Source organism: Trematomus bernacchii, unplaced genomic scaffold, assembly GCF_902827165.1.
Source record: "Trematomus bernacchii unplaced genomic scaffold, fTreBer1.1, whole genome shotgun sequence".
NCBI lineage: Eukaryota > Metazoa > Chordata > Actinopteri > Perciformes > Nototheniidae > Trematomus > Trematomus bernacchii.
Window position 1 is genome coordinate 641,709 of NW_022987723.1, and position 23,721 is coordinate 665,429.

The 23,721-nt window shown below is 39.7% G+C and overlaps 1 protein-coding gene across 1 annotated transcript; it reads right to left on the bottom strand.

The window, feature by feature from the left end:
- Positions 1-3,878: 3,878 nt before the first annotated feature.
- Positions 3,879-19,610, bottom strand: hhipl2 (HHIP-like 2). The gene is made up of 11 exons (XM_034144395.1): positions 19,104-19,610; positions 17,888-18,277; positions 17,173-17,435; positions 14,161-14,304; positions 12,924-13,261; positions 11,891-12,017; positions 10,259-10,404; positions 9,634-9,715; positions 8,509-8,591; positions 4,506-4,963; positions 3,879-4,115 (listed from the first exon to the last, which is right to left on the bottom strand). Exons 1-11 carry the CDS (start codon positions 19,455-19,457, stop codon positions 3,879-3,881), a joined length of 2,622 nt encoding a protein of 873 aa, XP_034000286.1. The 5' UTR covers positions 19,458-19,610.
- Positions 19,611-23,721: the final 4,111 nt, after the last annotated feature.

A 23,721-nucleotide genomic window follows, 5' to 3' on the forward strand; every position in this document is an offset into this window, starting at 1 on the left:
ACTAGCATCACAGAGCAGCACACTGAGTTTACATGGATGTTTCCTTCTGCACTTTGTTTCTTGAGACAACAGGGCATGTTTGGTTTTTTCTTTGAGGGAAATAGTTTTTTTGAAGCTGTTGTTGGCCTGTGGAAAAATGTACTCATAAGAAATGAATGCAACTGATTATTTAATGTTTAATGTTGTTTTTATAGGCAATCATTTAAGCTTTGTTAGTTCCAGGTTTAATATGTGCAATAAGTTCATTTCAATAAGTTCTGCAATAAACATTGAACCAGTCCGGCCCTCGACTAGTACCCATTTTTTTATTTTGGCCCACTGTGTATTTTTGGCCCACTGTGTCTAAACCCCTGCTTTAGACATTTTAAGTTTCTTCTTTGTCTCTTTGTGTCTCCTGGCTTGTTTTGTGTCTCTTTTTTTGGTTTATTTACATATTTTGGTGGACATTTGCGTCTCTCTCTGTGCCTCTTTTTGATTGTTGGTGGTGATTTTTGTGTCTCTTTTAGATTATTTTTGTCTCCGGTTGATTTGGGCCTGTGTTTTGCTCTTAGTCCCTCTTTGTAGTCCTCTTGTGTCTCCTAGTTGGCTTTTTTTGTGTCTCTTTTTGGTCGTTTTGCATATTTCTGAGGAGATTCTCACCTTTTGTGGCCTTTTTGCGTTTTCTTTCTAGTAATTCTGTGTCTCTTACGACGCATCTTTTCAGACATTTTGAGTCCTATGTCTCTGTGGTAGTTTTGTGGCTCTTTTTGTCCCTTCTGTGACTTCCCAACAAGAAATACTAGCCTCTCCTTCAGGGCCCCCAAACCTATGGAGCCCTTGGTCCTCTGCCAAATATCCCCGATCAGTAATCATGCCGTGACTCGGAGGCTCTACAAATTGTACGTTTGTCCCCGACACAGAAAGCTGGATGCTCATTTTGGGTTCTAATCATTACCTTGGGCTAAAATCTAACATGAAAATCCTGTCACCTACTTCCTCTAAGAGCAGCTTCTTACATGTCAACTTAACTGCAAGGAATTCAACAAAAAAGACACTGAAAGCTCCACACACCCTCTTCATGTTGTGTGTGATTTCACGTGACAGTAAAGAGCTTCTTCAGACGTAAAGTGCCCCCTCTAAGGGTCCAAACTGCCTCGGGTAATGACAAAAACGAGCTGTTGTGTTTCAAACTTTAGAGGAAACAAATGTGTTGAAACACGAAGTTGAAAGTCCAAAACGCCACGCCGTGTGTTTTTATTCCAATCAGGGACGTTTCAGCACAAACGAGTAGTTACGGGGGTCTGTAATTTGCTGGGTCCCGGGTTAAAAAAACGCATAGAGGACACATTTAGACGCACATTTAATATGAGTGCAACCCTGTATATTTACAAACCCTCCACCACTTTAAATAAAGGTGCGAGATGTGAGGAGTGATGTGGGGAAGAACCCCGAAAGTTTCCAGACTAGCGTCACCTTAGAGAAATACTTTCATTTCATTCTGCTTTGTTTTGAGACGAAGCTTCACTGAAATCTAACAAGAGAAGAACAAGACCTGATGATGAAACAACATTATTTCTATTTCTATAATGCAGGAGCAGATGTTTTTTTGTATGCATGACATCTGTCTAATTTGTATTCTCATGGTATGTCATACTTGTGGGGGAAACTTCTGTAGCAATGGAGAGTCAGGACTCAAAGAGACACGAGGAGAGCTGGAGCTTTGATGGCAAACACTGACGGTTTATTTGGAGTTACGGCCGGAGAATTGACAAGACATGTGGTGTGTCACGAGTTGACACAGCGGTTGCCAAACCAATTCTGAAGAACTCTTTCTGTAATTTGAGGTTTTAACTAGTTCAGTGTACATACAAACAAATATGGACCCTGAATCTAACTAGAGCTCTCGTCCATAGAAAAGAATGGGCGCCAGGGAACCTTCGTCCCTGAACAGTAAACTACCTCATGGCGGCTTGTGCTCGGTCATAGACTGGCAACAACAATGCGCCCAAGCTGCTACTCCTTACGAGAGATAGCAGCAGAACCCAAGGCCGTAGACCTATGCCGTGGGGAAGGAGACAGTGAGAAGAGAAAATGATGAACTGGGACAAAGGTTGAATACCTAAGCAAATTATTCCCTAACAATACTGTGGTATGTTTTTACATCATGCCATGGTATTGTGTGGTAAGTGAATGCCATGTTATGTTATAGAAAACTAGTACTGTATGTCAAGGTATGGAAAAGTACGTTTTTGTCATGGTACTGAGAATGCATATGTCATGATAAGGAATCATACGTGTAGGTCATGTTATAGAAGAGTACATTTATATCATGCCATGATTTCAATGTCATTCTAGAGCCTATAAGGTTAACCTTTGCCATGGTGTGATATGCACTGGCCGGTTGAGTTTATGCTATATTTTCTCATAGTACATTATTATCAGTATATTGTATTTTCATTTTAATCGTAGAGGACATAAATCATTCACACCAGACTCAACTTGAACTAAAACAAACAAACACAATACAACAAAACAATATACTTTTTGTAAAACCCATGTTATGTACTTGCATGGTACTGTATGGTAAATGTATGCCATGTCATGGTAGATGGTGTTAAAGTACATGGTACGACTTCAATTCGTAGGTTAACAGTTTCACATGAGTAACAAACCAAAACCTTTAAATATGTCCTGGTACAGTGAGATTATGTCACGTCAGGTTGTGTAATGTCGTCTTATGTTAGCGTTATGAAAGCGTTCATGAAGCTTGGGCTAGATCTGTTTCACCAGAATCAAAACCTCAAGTTATAAAAGAGTTGTTTCTTTATATAAAACATAACTTGTGTCTGAATATTGGCAGCACGGAAACTACATTTAGAGATGTATGAAACCTCAGTGTGGCTTTACATGTCCAGCTGTGATTATACGAGACACAGCGGTTTAAGTCATGATGAGTGGTGAGGAGCTCAATTACAGAGAGCTGCAGGCACACACACACACACCACACACACACACACACACACACACACACACACACACACACACACACACACACACACACACACACACACACACACACACACACACACACACACACACACACACACACACACACACACACACACACACACACACGGTATACATCACTTCAGGGGACATTACATTGACTTACATGCATTTCCTGGAGACTTATCCTTACCTTAACCATAACCAACACATGCCTTACCCTAACCCTAACCAAGTGTTCACCCTAAAATGAATGATTCCCCTCATGGGGACCTCCATTATGTCCCCTTAAGGGGCGCGAGTCCCCACACGTGACTGTGTAAACAGATTTAGGTCCCCACAAGGATGGTAATGCTAGGCCACACACACACACATATTTTTAACATGTTTATTTGCATGTGTAAAATTGGAGCTCTGCGGTTAAAAATAAAGAAATCTGGATCGTGTTTCCAACTGATTTAAGTGATTTAAATACAGAAAGAGTGGTAGTTAAATCACAAAATAAAGTGTAAGGAGTCGTTAGATGCATGATTGCGTGCAACAGTTGTGCTTTGAACTTTAAAGGAATACTTTAACATTTTAGAAATTGTACAGAGCGTTAAATAAGATTAATACAGCTCACGTTTCATCTAAATGGAGAGTTTAGAGGGACAAAACGTAACGTACTGTATGATAATATCAAAAACATGCCTTATTGTATAATTTACAAGCTTAAATAAGTAATAATAATAACTTTAATTGATATAGCGCCTTTCATCAACCCAAGGTCGCTTAACAAAGAAACATATAAGGACAAAACATAAAACGGGGCAGAAATGGAAGTGTTACATTGCAGATGGGGAAGAGTGAGTTAATGTTGATCAGATGAGTTTTCAGGGTTGATTTGAAGATGTTCAGAGAAGGGGCGTTACAGATTTCAGCAGGGAGGGAGTTCCAGAGGGTGCGGGGGGGGCAGCGACACTGAAGGCACGGTCCCCGAAGGTGCGGAGGCGTGAATGGGGAAGGGAGAGCAGGCCGGAGTCTGAGGATCGAAGGGTGCGGGACGGGATGTAAGCGTGGAGGAGATCTGTGAGGGAGAGGGCACGGAGGGACTTGTAGGTGACGAGGAGGAGTTTGTAGGTGATGCAGGACTTGACCGGTGGAGGTTGAAGAGAGTGGGGGTGATGTGCTGCCAGCGCTCGGTGCGTGTGAGAACCCCGGCAGCTGAGTTATTGTCACAGTAGATACATATTTTTCTAATTAAATGCAGAAATGTTGAATTTATTTGTGTATTTATTCATCAATTTGCTCATTATTCCTTTATATTCTTTAAGTACTGATATATTAAAGTTTGGCCTTTTTAACCTTCCATAAATATATTCCTCGGGACAAAAGCGAAGCACATTTCCGAAAAAATCTCAAACAATTCCTTTAAAACAAATACAAATAATAACAGAATAAATATTTTAAAGTGCTTTTGCATTTTTAGATTGCTTCCTTTTCACCTTGAGTGCATTTTGCATTGTTCTGTTTGTTCTCACGTTCAAGTCTGTCTGAGTTTTGTTCGTGAACTCGTGCTTCTGTGATTTCTTCCACTTGAAGCTGTTCCTCTCGTGCAGGATTGTGCGATTCTTCGGGCTGTTTGTGTTTTTTAGAGCGTTGCTTTTTAAATCATCCGTTGCTTTTGGTTTTGGTTTGTCTCTTACGCTCGTCTTGGATCTCTTCTTCAGAGTCTTCTTCTGCTGCTGGTTCAGCTTTTTATTTTTCTTCCATGGCTGCAACTTCGTCTTCTTCGCTTTCTTGTCAAGGGTTTTCCATTTGGGCTTCACAACAGTGGTTATCGTACTTGTCGTGCTTGTTGTGGTCGACGTGGACGATGAGGTCGATGTTGTGGTCGTTGCAGGCGTGACGAGGCTCGGCGTTGTCGCTGGTTTGTCGGTGAGTTTGAATTTTCTCGGTGGTGGTCTCGTTGGTATTTCGTTTGTGTCCAACACAGTCACTGAAAAGGGAAGTACCAGTTTACACAATTTAAAAGATGCACATGTTGCATTTTCTTAACCCTGGATTCAATATGTAACTCCAAAAAACAGACCTGGTGTTATTCTACCTGAATGTATTCATTTTGTATTCAGTGTGTTTGTTAAAGGGTCCTCTCCTGCTGATGTTCAGGTGTATATCAGTATGTAGTGTCTCTACTTTAAAGAGTCCTCTCCTGCTGATGTTCAGGTGTATATCAGTATGTAGTGTCTCTACTTTAAAGAGTCCTCTCCTGCTGATGTTCAGGTGTATATCAGTATGTAGTGTCTCTACTTTAAAGAGTCCTCTCCTGCTGATGTTCAGGTGTATATCAGTATGTAGTGTCTCTACTTTAAAGAGTCCTCTCCTGCTGATGTTCAGGTGTATATCAGTATGTTGTGTTTCTACTTTAAAGAGTCCTCTCCTGCTGATGTTCAGGTGTATATCAGTATGTAGTGTCTCTACTTTAAAGAGTCCTCTCCTGCTGATGTTCAGGTGTATATCAGTATGTAGTGTCTCTACTTTAAAGAGTCCTCTCCTGCTGATGTTCAGGTGTATATCAGTATGTAGTGTCTCTACTTTAAAGAGTCCTCTCCTGCTGATGTTCAGGTGTATATCAGTATGTAGTGTCTCTACTTTAAAGAGTCCTCTCCTGCTGATGTTCAGGTGTATATCAGTATGTAGTGTATCTACTTTAAAGAGTCCTCTCCTGCTGATGTTCAGGTGTATATCAGTATGTAGTGTCTCTACTTTAAAGAGTCCTCTCCTGCTGATGTTCAGGTGTATATCAGTATGTAGTGTCTCTACTTTAAAGAGTCCTCTCCTGCTGATGTTCAGGTGTATATCAGTATGTAGTGTCTCTACTTTAAAGAGTCCTCTCCTGCTGATGTTCAGGTGTATATCAGTATGTAGTGTCTCTACTTTAAAGAGTCCTCTCCTGCTGATGTTCAGGTGTATATCAGTATGTAGTGTTTCTACTTTAAAGAGTCCTCTCCTGCTGATGTTCAGGTGTATATCAGTATGTAGTGTCTCTACTTTAAAGAGTCCCCTCCTGCTGATGTTCAGGTGTATATCAGTATGTAGTGTCTCTACTTTAAAGAGTACTCTCCTGCTAATGTTCAGGTGTATATCAGTATGTAGTGTCTCTACTTTAAAGAGTCCTCTCCTGCTGATGTTCAGGTGTATATCAGTATGTAGTGTCTCTACTTTAAAGAGTCCTCTCCTGCTGATGTTCAGGTGTATATCAGTATCTAGTGTCTCTACTTTAAGGAGTCCTCTCCTGCTGATGTTCAGGTGTATATCAGTATGTAGTGTCTCTACTTTAAAGAGTCCTCTCCTGCTGATGTTCAGGTGTATATCAGTATGTACCGACGACAGACTGGAGTCCAGTTCCCGTCATTACAAAAATGCAGGTTCCTTTCTTTCTTTCTTTAAATACAACACACTTTACGACAGCTCAGCAAACATGCGGTTCCTTTACTTCTGAAAATACGTTCTGTTTTGGCTGACCCTATTTACCCACTCATAAAGTCTCCAAATACAAACAACTCCAAAAACAAACCTGCATGTTTGAAATGTCTTTCCTCTTTTGTCTCATTATTTTAAGTGTGTTTGATGTGAGGAGCTTTTTATAGTTTTTATATAAAGTATAACCTCAATGCCATTTTACAATTTGGCAGTGTGCAGACATTAAAAAAAACGTTACTGCTGAGATGACAAGAGAGAGAAAAATGTGAATGTAAGCAGTTTGTTGGTCTTCCAGAACAGATTTCTTTAATTACTTAAAACCTCTAACATCAATGTAATTTACTTAATTATAAGCTATGTGTGAGTCGTTTATATTTAGCGCACCTTAATATAAATACACGCCAAAAAATCCAGATGGGGAAAAAGTACTTTGAGCCTTTACTCGAGTAAAAGTAGAAATACAAGTATCAAAAATATTCAGTATACACAATCTTTTTAAATAATAATATTTTAACCACATGATTAAAACTGTGAATAAATAAATAATGATGGAAGAAATATTTCCTAATTTAAATGTAAAAATGTTGAATTTGTTTGTGTATTTTTACTTGTTTTTATTTGTATATCAATTAAATAATTTCTTATTCATTTTATTCAAACATTTTTTTATCTGATAATAATGTATTCATGACAGTGACATCACCATGTAGTGCTCCTATTGGCTAGCGCTCAAACACATTGTAAGTGATAGGCTAAGGGGCGGGACATCTCTAAACGGTTGACCAATTACAACAGAGCCGGCCAGCTAACCAATCAGAGCAGACTGAGCTCTGGTTTCAGACAGAGGGTGAAAAGAGGTGCAGCATGAGAAAAATAAAGAGCTTTTTGAACATTACATACTGATATATACACCTGAACATCAGCAGGAGAGGACTCTTTAAAGTAGAGACACTACATCCTGATATACACCTGAACATCAGCAGGAGAGGACTCTTTAAAGTAGAGACACTACATACTGATATACACCTGAACATCAGCAGGAGAGGACTCTTTAAAGTAGAGACACTACATACTGATATACACCTGAACATCAGCAGGAGAGGACTCTTTAAAGTAGAGACACTACATACTGATATACACCTGAACATCAGCAGGAGAGGACTCTTTAAAGTAGAGACACTACATACTGATATACACCTGAACATCAGCAGGAGAGGACTCTTTAAAGTAGAGACACTACATACTGATATACACCTGAACATCAGCAGGAGAGGACTCTTTAAAGTTGAGACACTACATACTGATATACACCTGAACATCAGCAGGAGAGGACTCTTTAAAGTAGAGACACTACATACTGATATACACTTGAACATCAGCAGGAGAGGACTCTTTAAAGTAGAGACACTACATACTGATATACACCTGAACATCAGCAGGAGAGGACTCTTTAAAGTAGAGACACTACATACTGATATACACCTGAACATCAGCAGGAGAGGACTCTTTAAAGTAGAGACACTACATTCTGATATACACCTGAACATCAGCAGGAGAGGACTCTTTAAAGTAGAGACACTACATTCTGATATACACCTGAATATCAGCAGGAGAGGACTCTTTAAAGTAGAGACACTACATACTGATATACACCTGAACATCAGCAGGAGAGGACTCTTTAAAGTAGAGACACTACATACAGTACTGATATACACCTGAACATCAGCAGGAGAGGACTCTTTAAAGTAGAGACACTACATTCTGATATACACCTGAACATCAGCAGGAGAGGACTCTTTAAAGTAGAGACACTACATTCTGATATACACCTGAATATCAGCAGGAGAGGACTCTTTAAAGTAGAGACACTACATACTGATATACACCTGAACATCAGCAGGAGAGGACTCTTTAAAGTAGAGACACTTCATACTGATATACACCTGAAAATGAGCAGAATGGAGCCCCTTCAAATAGCTTTCTGAACATGTCTGGTATGCAAACACCATTAAGACGTTTTATAAGAAGAAGAAGAAGTGATAACATTTGAAAGTGACTTACGCTCTCGAGGGACGAAGGGAATCTTCTTCCCTCTCACTTTGACCGGCAGCGGCTTCTGCTTGCATTTCCCCGGAGGAGCTCTCCTGCAGAAATGAAACACAACATTATATTAACTAATGTCTCATTTGTTGTCTTAGGACAAAAGAAAGATTGTAATGGTTGAATGTCATGTGCACAACAGCTACAGTATGTATACATTAGTGCAAGTCAGACAATGGTGCAGGTAAACTACTTACATGCAAATATAATTACGAAAAGCCATGAATAACTCTTTTTATGCACAAAAACTGCCAATAGGTTTCATTGTGGCAGCAATACAAAAATGCTTTAAACCTGGCAATCACTGATTTATTTAATCAGGGTATATGCAGGAATCCTGAAGTCAAATGTAATACCTTTTAAGACCTTTTTTAAGACCCTTTCCATACATTTTAAAACCTCATCGCCACTTGGAGTTCTAACCGGTTACATTGGCGACACTCACATTTACTATATACAGTATGGATTGTCCTTCCTCCTTATCTTCCAACCATTTGGACGCAAACTTGCATTTCCCCATAACGATGTTGTTTAACAACCGGCGTAAACGGACCTTCGCGCGCTATCAAGCTGTGAGCGTGCGATGTCCTGTTCAGATGACGTCAAATCCAACGGGATGCCATAAATAAACTACACAGAATCACACTACACACCTACGCAATGATTACATTCAGGCAGACTGTAGAATACAACCGCTTTGGACAATTTATATACTTATTGGAAACAAGCTACAAAATGTAATACCTTGGAAAATGCCGTTTAATACTTTTTAATAGCCTTCATTTTCGCTAAATTGATTTATCAACTTTTAATACTTTTTAAGACCCCGCGGCCACCCTGATAATATAAAAAATACCACTGAAATAATCATTACACCTGTTGAGAACAATCACTGAATTAATGTTTCTCATGTAACTGCAACACATGGACATTTTGACTTTAAAAGTCACTAAAAGAACATTTAATTTAATGTACACATGCATTGGAAGATGTTTTTTCACAGAAAGCAAATGTCACCATGTATAATAACGTAAAACAAACATGTTTTTAATTAAAATCACATGCTTTATTGTGAGCTGTATTCACCTGGAGGGGTCCACGAATTTGAAAACGGTCCCATACGGAGACATGGCACTGGGGTACGCTGTGGCCAGGAAATACAGCTCCCCTGAAAACAAAACAGGAGAGTATTAGTACATGATTTCATACTTAAGTGGAGTGTAACAAAATACATATAGGGATAGATATTCAACTCAAGTACTTTATACTTCCACTACATTTTTGAGAGACGTATAGCACATTCTACGTATTTACCACTCATCAGCATCAGAAACAGGTTTATCACCAGGTAGGTTGACACATACGAGGAATTTGACTTGGTGTTGTGGTGCATACTTAAAAGTAAAACACAGATAGAAAACTATTTTAAGAAAACTATAATAACATTAAAAAATATAGTAAAATATAGCAGTATTTACATTGAATATGGTTGAAGTAGAATTGGTATAAAACATGTGTAGTAATGAATAACATAGCATACTTTTTCCATATAAAAACACATGCTTTAATGTAATGATGCAGTACCGTGCTTCTGTACTTCGACTTAAATCACATTTTACATGTAAAGAAGCATCCTTAGACCATGGTAAATCTACTTAAACTCAGCTATGGATCTTCATGCATGATTTATAGAGATGAGAATAGTCGTTACCGGCTTCATCTTCGCCGAAGGAGATGATGAACTTGTGGTGGTGGTTGATGAGTCCTGGAAACGAGCAGGTCTTAGTTTCTCCCATACAAACACTCTTCTCCCTCCAGCTGCCCGTCGTCTTGTCTTCCTCCAACGCCATGATGCGACTGCAAGGACACATTTAAAGGTCACCTATTATGCAAAATCCACTTCTTCATGTCTCTTCTACATCAACATGTGTCCCCTCTTCTTCATGTCTCCTCTACATCAACATGTGTCCCCTCTGTGGAAAGAGACTCTGAAAGTTTCAGGAACAAAGATTCTCTCTCTTTTTGTCCTGATCCATTTATATAAAAACCTGTCTGAAAATGAGCTGATCAGATTTCGGCCACTTTATGATGTCATAACGATTTTGTGGCTTGTGTAACAATTAGCCAATCAGCAACCAAGGTTCGAGTCGTGGCTGAACCGGTCTCTGCGGTCCTGCCTGACTCTCATCATACTACTTCCCTGATGGCTCCCACAGGATTGTTGACATCCTCGTGGATTCATCTTCTTATTATAGACACATGCATTTCCAAACATTTGGTCTACCTACGCTGTAAAATGTATTATCTCTTGGATTTACACACGGCATCTATTGCACGTCTGTCCGTCCTGGGAGAGGGATCCCCCCTCTGTTGCTCTCCCTGAGGTTTCTCCCATGTTCCCCTTTAAACTGTGGGGTTTCTCTGGAAGTGTTTCCTTGTACGATGTGAGGGTCTAAGGACAGAGGGGGTCGTATTGTCATACTGATATTCTGAACAAACTGTGAAGTCCACTGAGGCAAATGTAACATTTGTGATATTGGGCTATATAAATAAACATTCATTGATTGATTGATTGATTAATCCTCTAAAATGTATTTCAATCTCCTCTTGTTTTTACATTACATTACTTGTTACTTGTTAGACGCTTTTATCCAAAGCGACTAACATACTCAATACTGTGGACAATCCCCACAGGAGCAACTTGGGGTGAAGTGTCTCAGGGACACAATGACATGCTGACTGCAGTGGGGTTTGAACCTGTGCCCCCCTGATCCCAACACCAACGCACTAATCCACTGCGCCACACGCCCCCTTGTTTAATGTGACATGTTCGTTTTTGTTTAAAATGTTAAACACCCTGTAGTTTAACTTTGAACAGAAAGCATTATATAACACAGGTTTAAGTTAAAGGACATAACTGTATTTGTATACAGCCTATAATGTTGATTTGAACTATACTTAGCTTTATTTTATATATTTAAATATACAGTACTGTACTGTATTGTTGTTTACTTGACTGTTACTTTAATTGTGTTTTTTTTTCCATTATTTTATGCATTATGTTTTGGGTGTATTTGTGAAATGTTGTTGAGTTTTATGAATTTTGTATTGTTTTTGTGGAAATTCTTGTAAATGTTTTGTGAAATATATTTGAGTTTGGACCTTCAGGGCCACCGTATCATCCTTCACTTTTGGAAATCAATTTAATCTGGACAGACGTGATCCCCTTAGTTCTGTACTAGTCATTCAGAAATGCACGTTTTTTTATACAACAGCTGAGCAAACAAGCTGTTCCTTGTCTTCTGAAAAGTATCTTTTATTGGCGTAGATCAACTCTTCTTACCCACTCATAAAGTCTCCGAAGAAGTACAGGCCGTTCAGATTGGGTGATTCACATCCTCTGTACACATACCCCCCCGTCACAGACTTCCCAACATGATGGCTGTACGCAAATATAGGAAGGACGTCATCTGTCGAGGAGAGAGAGAGAAGATTTAAATACAATCTGAAGAACCAAAATTAGATTGAAAGTGATCAAAATAACAGGTGGTTAGGAGGCAGGATCTCTTAATCAAAAAGGTAAGAAAATATGGAGTTTTGAGGTGTTTTACGAGAGCCAAAGTATCTGCTGAGGTCTTCTCCTCTCCAACATGTGGACACACTTATACATAATATATGTATAAACCTTGAATAAAGCAGTTTATTTTTTATGTGGCTTGGCGGGAAACCGTCGTACAGCAGAGGTTTGCTTTTGTTCGTTAATCTTGTTTCTCTTAAATTAAAATCAGGACGATTTCACCATGAGCTGAATTATCCTTAGATGTCTCCTCCTCTCTAAAACAAATGTATCCTCCATCAAAAACACTGAATAAAGCAGTTTTACATTAAGAATCAGTGTTGATTTCTCGCTACCGCTAACGTTTGTTAAGCTTGTTTCTCTGATAACTTAAGATCCAGATGGTCAGGCTGATTTCACATTGAGCCAAACTATGTTTAGATGTCTCCTTAACATTAAAACAAACCAATCTGTAGATTAAAACAGTTGAAAACCATTAAATACATCAGCTTCATGTTCAAATTCAGTGTTTTTACAATGCTAATGTTGTCTGCTGCCAACATTAGCTTAGCTTTTTTCTCTGATAACTTCAGACTCAGACTTCCCATGACTAAAATCTTTAAAAAAAGTATGACCCTGAAGCAATTTAAAGCATTAAGAGGTAAAACCACCAATATCTATGAAGTGTATTGTAAAAATAAAGCTTGTAACTGGATGAAAAGTCCATTCATGACAGATTCTTGCAGACAATGCAGACTCAAGCTGAAAGAGGTTAAAGCGCCTGAACAATAACTTTTGATATTTATCAGAAATTACTGACTTAAGGAGGAGTTCTGGCACAGTTTCACGTCGTAGCACTCGAAGCCCTCCTTGGCTCTCCACCCGTAGTTCCCGCCCTTCACGATGATGTCGATCTCCTCGTAGCGGTTCTGACCCACGTCTCCACAGAACATCCTCCCGCGGCCCTGCAGAGTCCCCGGGTCCCCGCGGTCCACGGAGCAGCGCCACATGTTCCTGACCCCGTATGCAAACACCTCGGGGCGGGAAGAGGGGTCTCCGAGGAACGGGTTATCGGGGGGGATCCGGTACTGAAGAGCACCGGGGTCACCACCGTCTACATCGATATCGATACGCAGGACTTTACCCAGCAGAGCACTCCTTGGGAGGGGAAGAGAGGATTTACAACGTGTAGATAGATTGTGGATTAGCTTTCAGATTTATTGATATTTATGTTAGTTGGATAGAGAGACATCCTCAGTCGTAACACCCGAACACACCAAGTTGAAATTAAAACTAATCATGAAGCAAGAGGAGCTATTTCAAACTACTTAGAAAGTGTTGAGATTGTGAAAAGCAGTGGTTAAACTTTGGGAAAAGATGACTATAAGTAATATTACTGCAGCTGGCTAGAAGTTATCTAAGCTAATTCATATTTTCGTTTTCATTTCTTATTATTAGACCAGACTATTTATAACGTGTAGATAGATTGTGGATTAGCTTTTAATATTTATTGAGAATTATTTTTGTTTGATAGAGAGACATCCTAAAAAGTCAGCACCAGAAGTTGAAATAAAAAACTAAACATGAAGCAAGCAGAGATATTTAAACCGTAGTACCATTTAGAAAGTGGTTGAAACTGCAATGGTTACATTTTGGAAAAAGATCACTATAATTAATATTAATGTAGCTCGTTAGAAGTTAGCTAATTCATATTTTGATTTCAATTTCTAATCATCAATTAAGGCATCCAGTTTAAATGTATAGGGGGGCCTATTTAGCTGTTTGGGGTTTTCACTCAAGGTTTTTGTGCATGTAAATGCGCATGAAACACCTCCATTGGATTGACCAATCACAACAGAGCCGGCCAGCTAACGAATCAGAGCAGACTGGGCTCTGGTTTCAGACAGAGGGTGAAAAGAGGTGCTGCAGCACAGGCAGTATGAGAAAAATAAAGAGCTTTTTGAACATGAAAGCATGGAGACATGTCCCAGTAGAGGCTCATTAAAAGGCCTCTTTAAGTAACTGATAGGGCTGTTTTGGTTTGAGGATGTTCTTACTTGTTTTGTGCGTTGCCAAACTTCCCAAACGGATCTCCGGCTTTTCCCCCGTCTCCGGTGAAGATGTACAAATATCCGTCGAGTCCGAACAGCAGCTGGCCTCCGTTGTGGTTCGCAGCCGGCTCCTCGATCTCCAGAATGACCCTGGAAGTCAGAGATGTGAAAAGTACACACATCCTTTACTCAAGTAGAAGTACAGATACTCGTGTTTAAAAATACTCTGGTAAAAGTAGAAGTACTGACTAAACTTCTTTACTTAAGTAAAAGTAAAGAGGCTTTGAAATGTACTTCAGTAAAAAGTACCCATAACTAGCAGCTGTTTTAAAGAGTACCTGACCTCCCTTTATATTAATAGAACAATAATGTCATTGTTAGCTAATGAATGTTTCCATGCTGAACAACGGCAACATGACAACGTTTTCATTGGTCCCTCTTCTTTAGAGAAGACCAGGAAATGATGGATACACGGATCGTGTTCAAATCAATAGGCACGCAATGACTCTAAATAATAATGATCACGCCACCAAACACACATTCAAACTAAAGGAACCAGCCTGTTTGGAAAATGTAAGAAGTAGAAAGTACAGGTATTTGAGTTCAACATGTAAGAAGTAGAAAGTACAGGTATTTGTGTTCAACATGTAAGAAGTAGAAAGTACAGGTATTTGTGTTCAAAATGTAAGAAGTAGAAAGTACAGGTATTTGTGTTCAAAATGTAAGAAGTAGAAAGTACAGGTATTTGTGTTCAAAATGTAAGAAGTAGAAAGTACAGGTATTGTGTTCAAAATGTAAGAAGTAGAAAGTACAGGTATTTGTGTTCAACATGTAAGAAGTAGAAAGTACAGGTATTTGTGTTCAACATGTAAGAAGTAGAAAGTACAGGTATTTGTGTTCAAAATGTAAGAAGTAGAAAGTACAGGTATTTGTGTTCAAAATGTAAGAAGTAGAAAGTACAGGTATTTGTGTTCAAAATGTAAGAAGTAGAAAGTACAGGTATTTGTGTTCAAAATGTAAGAAATAGAAAGTACAGGTATTTGTGTTCAAAATGTAAGAAGTAGAAAGTTCAGGTATTTGTGTTCAAAATGTGAGAAAGAAGTCAAAGTAAACAGTCACCAGAAACATAAGTCGTGGAGTAAAGTACTGATACCAGAAAAATGTAATAAGTACAGTAACGAAGTATTTGTACTCCATTACTTCCCACCTCTGCTGAAAGTTGTGTTCAATCACAGTTTACTAGAGGTTATATTTGTTGTCTTTCAGGAATAGATATCAGGTTGCTACGATTCTTAAGTGTTCCTTCAGGTTTTATCTCTTAAAAGGTGGGGTATGTCATTTATTTCAGAAACAGTTTTTGTTATATTCCATGGAATGCTCTTAACATCCCGATAGCAATGAATATATTAAATGCTTTGACAATAAATACATTAAAAAATGTCATCTGTGGAAGCCGTGGCGCTGTAAAAAGCACGACCAATCATCTGAGCCGGCCCGGCTAAAATAACTGGATGGCCTACCTGCCTGTCAGCCTTCCATCTGTGCACAAACTTATCTCGTGCCCTCATTGGTCATGTGCGCGTTCGTGTGTGTTGGAGGAGGGGCTCTGTAAGGAAGTGGCAGATTTTTTACGGTTGTGTATTTTCAAATTCTAGCGCACTCGAGCCGGTTTCTCCAAAATGACATACCCCACCTTTAAGAGCCGATGCTTTAGGGTTTTGGTTGTGATATGCAGCAGAAAACATGTTGATGCACAGCACAGCCCTGGAGGGGGTGACTATGTCTTTCAATGGGTAATTACATCAGAGCATCTTCCTCATCATCATCCAAAACACCCAACACTGACACTTGACTGTGTTACAGACAAACGTCCTCTGATTACACTCTACAAAGTAACTGTAATCAGAGGGACATTTGTCTGTAACAGAGTAAAGAGTTACTGTTGATTACAGCAGTAACACATTACAGTTACTAAGAACTACATTTGTCAAAATGTAAGGTAACTAGTAGTATAACTAATTACTTTCTGCAGTGAGTCATTTAGTAAAGTAAGTGTTTGAGTAACTACCCCAGTGTCGTGTCAAATTATCATATAATCATTAAAACATATAGTCTTATACTCTGATTGCCTTTTACACTGTTGAATTGTATTTTTAGTATTGTATGTGTTTAACAGAGACATATGTTAAGGTTTTACATTTCAGGGGAGCAAAAGGAAGTAAAAGGGGGATTTGTAAATGGTTAAGGACTGGGGGTTTAATGGTTTAATGATGGGATGGAGGACCAGTTGTTTCCTTTCATGAATATATAGCAGGACTGTAAGCAGAACTTCTTTATCCTCTGAGGATGAAGTTGCTCTGTTCCTGCATTTGAGATCGATTTCACTGACTTATTATATTATATATTGACTTTCTTTATTACTTTATTAAATATAACAAAAGACAAACTTTGTCCATAAATCATCTATCAGTTTCTCTTAAAGGTCACCTATTGTGCAAAATCCACTTTTTCATGTCTTAACATGTGTCCCCTCTGTGTAAAGAGATTCTGAAAGTTTCAGGAACAAAGATTCTCTCTCTTTTTGTCCTGATCCATTTATATAAAAACCTGTCTGAAAATGAGCTGATCAGATTTTGGCCACTTTATGATGTCATAACGATGTTTTGTCTTGTGTAACCATTAGCCAATCACCAACCAAGGTAGCCCCCCCCCCCCCCCCCCCCCTTATCACCTGAATCTCCTCCTAGAGCACCATTGTGTTCTTTTTAACCAAATCTCTCTCAGAGGGGCGTGGGGAGGGGCTCCTTATTTTCATCTAAAGTAACAGACAGAGAATCAGCACTTTGGAAACAGGGTTGAAACAGAGGGGATTATGGGATGCTGCAATGATCTGTTTGGTGTTTCAGCCAATCAGAGACAGGCTCTGGATATATCTGAGACCTATAATATATTGATGAAAAACAGTATAATAGGGGACCTTTAAGAATTTCCTCCACACCCAAACACTGCTCAGCGTACCTCTCTGAGTTCGGGTCGGCCACGTTCACATCGTGTTCGGACGCCTTCATCTCGCTGACCCTCACTTTCTCCAGCTTGCTGTCCACCAGGATGGAGTAGTAAATGAAGAAGCGTCCGTTGTCTCTGTACTTTGGGTGGAAAGCCATGCCCAGGAAGCCCCTCTCGTCCCCCAGCCAGCCCGTGGTCATCACCTCCCCGCTCAGATCCAGGAAGGGCGTCTCCAGCCGGCTGCCGTCACGCAGGTAAACCCACACAAAGCCCACCTGGGAGGGAACGTCTTAATGAGCGTGGTAATAAGAATCATAGAAGCTTTCAGGAGAGAGAACTCACCGCTTCAGGCTGAATGTAATATCTTTCACAATGCCTGTTTAATAGTAGTAAATTATAGACTCTGTGAACTTAACTTCATTCGCCCTTGCATGCATTTAAGACTAGAGAAATGCCACACTCTGATTGGTTAGCTGGCCGGCTCTGTTGTGATTGATCAACTGCTTAGAGATGTCCCGCCCCTTAGTCTATCACAAACAATGTGTTAGAGAGCCAGCCAATAGAAGCGCCAGTGTCCCATAATGATGTCACTATGTTCAGGAAGTAAACAAAGGAGTCCAATGGAGGCGTTTGCAGACCATTTACATGCACACAAACCAAACGAACACACTGACTACCGGGAAGATAAAACCCTCTAAAAGCTGAGCAGAGCCCCTTCAAACAGCACCTGCTCTGCGATGAACATGCGATGCGTGCCGTCTCCGCTGTGCAGCATCAGCACCGGGTTCCTCAGGTTGTTGGCCACCTCCGTCAGGCACAGCTGCAGACAGCCCTGGGGGTCCTCGGCCACGCGGCCCAGGTTGCTGTTGAGGTTGGAGCTCTGCAGCACGTTGGGGTAGCAGTAGTCCTGGTCCTGTAGGTCCACCAGGCTGCAGAAGGTGGAAGCGTCTCGCTGCGACGTGTCCTGCAGCAGCCGGTTCTCCGTTAGATATTTCACCACGTGGCCACATTTACCGTGCAACTTGGAGCAGAATCCGGAGCAGAGGCCCGGCAACTCTCTGACGGGAGTGTAGGGGTCCTCGGCATCGAACAGGTGGGCGGCGTACGGAGAGCACTCCTGGAGAAAAACCACCAGACACTGCTGATTATCACTGAGGCGTTTCACGGCTAGAGAGGCAACACAGGGAAATTAAAGGGACACCTTGGCTGGCTTCAAGGACTTCTGAGTGTTAGATCGAAGCGGAGGCATGGAGTGACCATTTTACCTGCTTTCCCACTGACAAATAGTGTGTGTAGCTTTTTTTTACACGCAAAACCAGCTGAGGACTGATTTAAATCTCTCCCACTAAAGACAAAAGCCAGATGTTAGTAAAATAATTCATCGCCAATAAAAAAAACAAGGTTTTATAGGACGAAGACCAAATCTGGTTTTGAAAAAAGACACTCTGCCCCCTTTCCCCTAAGTACGCCACTGTTTTACAATATATGGGAACATTTAATAGTAATATTTAACTAATTTCAAGATTTGTATTGGAGTTATTACAGTTATTTGTAGGAATTATAAGCGTTATTTACATGTTTTTGTAAAATTCTTGTAAAAAAACGACGAAAAAAACAGGTCCCCTCTCATCACAAAATCACCTCTGAATTCTGCATGACTTTTAATTGAGATTTGTATGAAATGAGATAAAAGAAGAGGAATTATAGAAAGTAAATACAAGTTGCATGATGCCTGACATTAAATGCTGCATTATGTACATTTAAATGTTTATTAAATCAGATTAGAGAACAGGAAAAATAGCAGTAAAGAGGTTGATAATGAGAATCACTTTAATGATGGTTTGGATGAAACTGAATGTAGAAGCACTGAGATACGTTTTAATATGTGCCACAAACTTGTTATGCCCATTGCATCACAAGCCAATATAAAAGCATGTACCCACCTGGCACATGACCTCCTTCAACAGGTCCTCACACAGATCTTCCCCCCTCGTTTCCAGCTGGTCGATGATGTCCCAGTATCTTTCCGCGATCATGTTGTCCATCTTCTGATCGCAGCAGCCGAACTGCTCGTACTGCGTGCAGAACTCCAGGTGCCATAAAGGTTTGAAAGGTGGCGCGAAGTCCAGACACTGAGGATGCGCTGAGGCCGGAACCAGCACCATGACGGACACGAGGAGGGGGATAAACGCGGGAAGGATTGGGCGCTTTTTGGATGAGCTCGGACGTGACACCGTGCGTAAATACGCGCAGACGGCTCCACTTGGATGAAGCGCAGCATCCAGCATACCTGTCATTTTTCCCGTCTGCAACCGAGAGACTTCCACTGTTTGCTCTCCTTTTTATGTGTGCGCGTACACATGGATGCATGTGCTATAGGCGTGCGTAAAAGCACCAGCCAATCCCTGCATCATATGCCAGGTACAAAAACAAAAAAAACGCACCTAAACTCCAGTAAACTGCATCCAGTAATTAGTTACACATAAAACTAAATAAATCTGTGATGGTTCGTAAAGTTAATTAGGATGTCTTTATTCTAAATGTTCACCACCGCAGTGATGTTGGCGGAGGAATACTCACAATTAACTCGAAAGGACACACACACACACACACACACACACACACACACACACACACACAAACACATAAGTGGTAGAAGAAGTATTGAATCCTTTACTTAAGTCAAAATACAAATATTTCAAAAACTACATTAAAAGTTCCACATTAAATTCTTACTTAAGTACAATTAGAAAAGTTTTATCAGTAACATGTGTAATTCAACTTACAGTACTGTAATGACGTGTTTTTTTATGCAAACCCCTTATCTGATAAGTAACTTAAGCTTTAAAACAATATAATATAGTGGAGTAAAATACATTTCCCCTTTTAAATTGACTGGAGTAGAATATTCATAAGCAATAAAAAGGAGGTACGGTACTTGAGTAAATGTACTTAGTTACTTTCCAGCAATGCAAATACACAACAAGGGTACAGTTTCCAGGAATGCATACTCAACACGCAGCCACAACACAAACTGTAATTAAGTCTCTCAGTCATGTCGGAGCGCCTGCAGGCAGCGTGTGTTTCAGCAACAGTTTGGCAGCAGCTGCTTCATCCTGTAAATGTAAAAACTGTCCCGGCACGTCAAACTCTGACTTAATGTTAAAGCAAACATGTCATCATTTACTAATGCTGCCAGAGAGAAATAATTATGGCATATTATACAATACGTTCCCAAAGCACGGGCTTATTAAGTAACTCAGATATTGGAAACCTTTAGAAGACGGTGACAAGTTTTTAAAGAGGCCCTATTGTCCTCATGTTCAGGTGTATATCAGTATTTAGCGTCTCTACTTTAAAGAGTCCTCTTCTGCTGATGTTCAGGTGTATATCAGTATGTAGTGTCTCTACTTTAAAGAGTCCTCTCCTGCTGATGTTCAGGTGTATATCAAGGCAAGGCAAGGCAAGGCAAGTTTATTTATATAGCACCTTTCAACACAAGGTAATTCAAAGTGCTTTACAAAAATGGAAGACATTTTAAAAATGGCATTTAAAATCAGTCATTAAAAAGAAAAGATAATAAAATAAACATTAAAAGAAAAAATACATGGATAAAAGTTAAAAGTTACAGTGCAGTTTAAGATGTGAATAGTTCAATTAAAAGCAGCGGCAAAAAGAAAAGTCTTCAGCCTGGATTTAAAAGTAGTAAGAGTTGCAGCGGACCTGCAGGTTTCTGGGAGTTTGTTCCAGATATTTGGAGCATAATAACTGAATGCTGCTTCTCCATGTTTAGTTCTGACTCTGGGGACAGAAAGCTGACCAGTCCCTGAAGACCTGAGAGTTCTGAATGGTTCATAATTTAGCAGTAGGTCAGACATGTATTTTGGGCCTAAACCATTCAAAGCTTTATAAACCAGCAACAATATTTTGAAATCTATTCTTTGACACACAGGAAGCCAGTGTAAGGACTTCAGAACAGGAGTGATGTGATCCACTTTCTTAGTGTTAGTGAGGACTCGAGCAGCAGCGTTCTGAATTAGCTGCAGCTTTCTAATAGATTTTTTAGTGAGGCCTGTAAAGACACCATTGCAGTAGTCGAGTCTACTGAAGATAAAAGCATGGACAAGTTTTTCCAAATCCTGCTGTGACATTAGTCCTTTAATCCTAGATATGTTCTTTAGGTGATAGTAGGCTGATTTAGTAACTGTTTTAATGTGACTGTTGAAACTCAGGTCAGAGTCCATGACTACACCTAGATTTCTGGCTTTATCTGTTGTTTTGAACATTGCAGACTGAAGCTCAGCGCTAACTTTTATACGTTCTGCCTTGGCTCCAAAAACCATTACCTCAGTTTTATCTTTGTTTAATTGGAGAAAGTTTTGACACATCCAGTCATTGATTTGTTCAATGCACTTACTCAGTGTTTGAATTGGAGCATAATCTCCTGGTGAAATTGTTACGTAGATTTGTGTGTCATCCGCATAGCTATGGTAACTTATTTTGTTGTTTTTCATTATCTGAGCCAGTGGTAGCATGTAGATGTTAAAGAGAAGAGGCCCCAAGATGGAGCCTTGAGGTACCCCACATGTCATATTTGTCAACTCAGATGTGTATTTACCTATAGAAACAAAGTTTTTTCTGTCCTTTAAGTAGGACAGAAAAATATCAGTATATATATCAGTATATCAGTATATATATCAGTATGTAGTGTCTCTACTTTAAAGAGTCCTTTCCTGCTGATGTTCAGGTGTATATCAGTATGTAGTGTCTCTACTTTAAAGAGTCCTCTCCTGCTGATGTTCAGGTGTATATCAGTATGTACTGTAGTGTCTCTACTTTAAAGAGTCCTCTCCTGCTAATGTTCAGGTGTATATCAGTATGTAATGTCTCTACTTTAAAGAGTCCTCTCCTGCTGATGTTCAGGTTGTATAGTCAGTATGTAGTGTCTCTACTTTAAAGAGTCCTCTCCTGCTGATGTTCAGGTGTATATCAGTATAGTGTCTCTACTTTAAAGAGTCCTCTCCTGCTGATGTTCAGGTGTATATAAGTGTGTAGTGTCTCTACTTTAAAGAGTCCTCTCCTGCTGATGTTCAGGTGTATCAGTATGTAGTGTCTCTACTTAAAGAGTCCTCATGCTGATGTTCAGGTGTATATCAGTATGTAGTGTCTCTACTTTAAAGAGTCCTCTCCTGCTGATGTTCAGGTGTATATCAGTATTAGTGTCTCTACTTTAAGAGTCCTCTCCTGCTGATGTTCAGGTGTATATCAGTATAGTGTCTCTACTTTAAAGAGTCCTCTCCTGCTGCTGTTCAGGTGTATATCAGTATGTAGTGTCTCTACTTTAAAGAGTCCTCTCCTGCTGATGTTCAGGTGTATATCAAGTATGTAGTGTCTCTACTTTAAAGAGTTCCTCTCCTGCTGATGTTCAGGTGTATATCAGTATGTAGTGTCTCTACTTTAAAGAGTCCTCTCCTGCTGATGTTCAGGTGTAATATCAGTAATGTAGTGTCCCTCTACTTGTAAAGAGTCCTCTCCTGCTGATGTTCAGGTGTATATCAGTATGTAGTGTCTCTACTTTAAGAGTCCTCTCTGCTGATGTTCAGGTGTATAGTCAGTAATTGTAGTGTCTCTACTTTAAAAGAGTCCCTCTCCTGCTGATGTTCAGGTGTAATATCAAGTATGTAGTGTCCTCTACTTTAAAAGAGTCTCGCCTGCTGATGTTCAGGTGTATATCAGTTATTTAGTGTCTCTACTTAAAAAAGAGTGCCTCTCCTGGCTGATGTTCAGGTGTATATCAGTATGTAGTTGAACAATTGACACACCACATGGGTTGCATAAAGTCGTACTCCAGCCTCACAAGCCAGACAAGTCATCACAGCTGTGAGTAAACTGATTTATTTGAAAGATGACGCCTAGTAAAAGTCTGTTTTAAAAGGCGTCTAAAGAGCATTGTAGAAACACAGGAAGCCATGACGGCGTGTATGAGCCACAGTTTGGCAGCAGCTGCTTCACCCTGGAGATGTAAACTGTCCCGACGCGTCAATCTCTGACTAAATGTTCAGGCAAACATATCATCATCTATTAATGCTTCCAAAGAAGAAAAACAATGATGAGAATGAAAGAAACATCTTCACCATGTGTTACATAACTCAGCACGCTAAACACAAAAGCTCTATATATTGTTCAGATTTTAAAGTAGTATTTATTATCCAAGATTATATACTTAAATGCAGAGGTGGAAGAAGTACTCATATCTTGTACTTGAGTAAAAGTAGACGTCAAAACATTCATCACCAAGTACTGTACTTAAGTACAATTTTGAGGTACTTGTACTTTACTTGAGTATGTCCATGTTATGCTTCTTTGTACTTCTACTCCTCTTCAGTTCAGAGGTAAATGGTGTACTTTTCCTCCACTACATGTATGTAATACCTTTAGTTACTTCACAGATCTGGATGAATGATGTGAAATATAATCAAGTGTTAAATCAGACTTTAGTTCCACCTGGAGTAAATTCACAAGCTACCCTGCAGTATACAAAGTCATTCAAACTAGCTGCAC

Coding starts and splice junctions, on each gene's coding strand:
- hhipl2 (XM_034144395.1), bottom strand. CDS start 19,457: ATGACAGGTATGCTGGATGCTGCGCTTCATCCAAGTGGAGCCGTCTGC. Junction 13,262..14,160: donor TTTGGCAACGCACAAAACAA/GTAAGAACATCC, acceptor TCCCCTCCCAAG/GAGTGCTCTGCTGGGTAAAG. Junction 9,716..10,258: donor CTTCGGCGAAGATGAAGCCG/GTAACGACTATT, acceptor TTTTGTTTTCAG/GGGAGCTGTATTTCCTGGCC.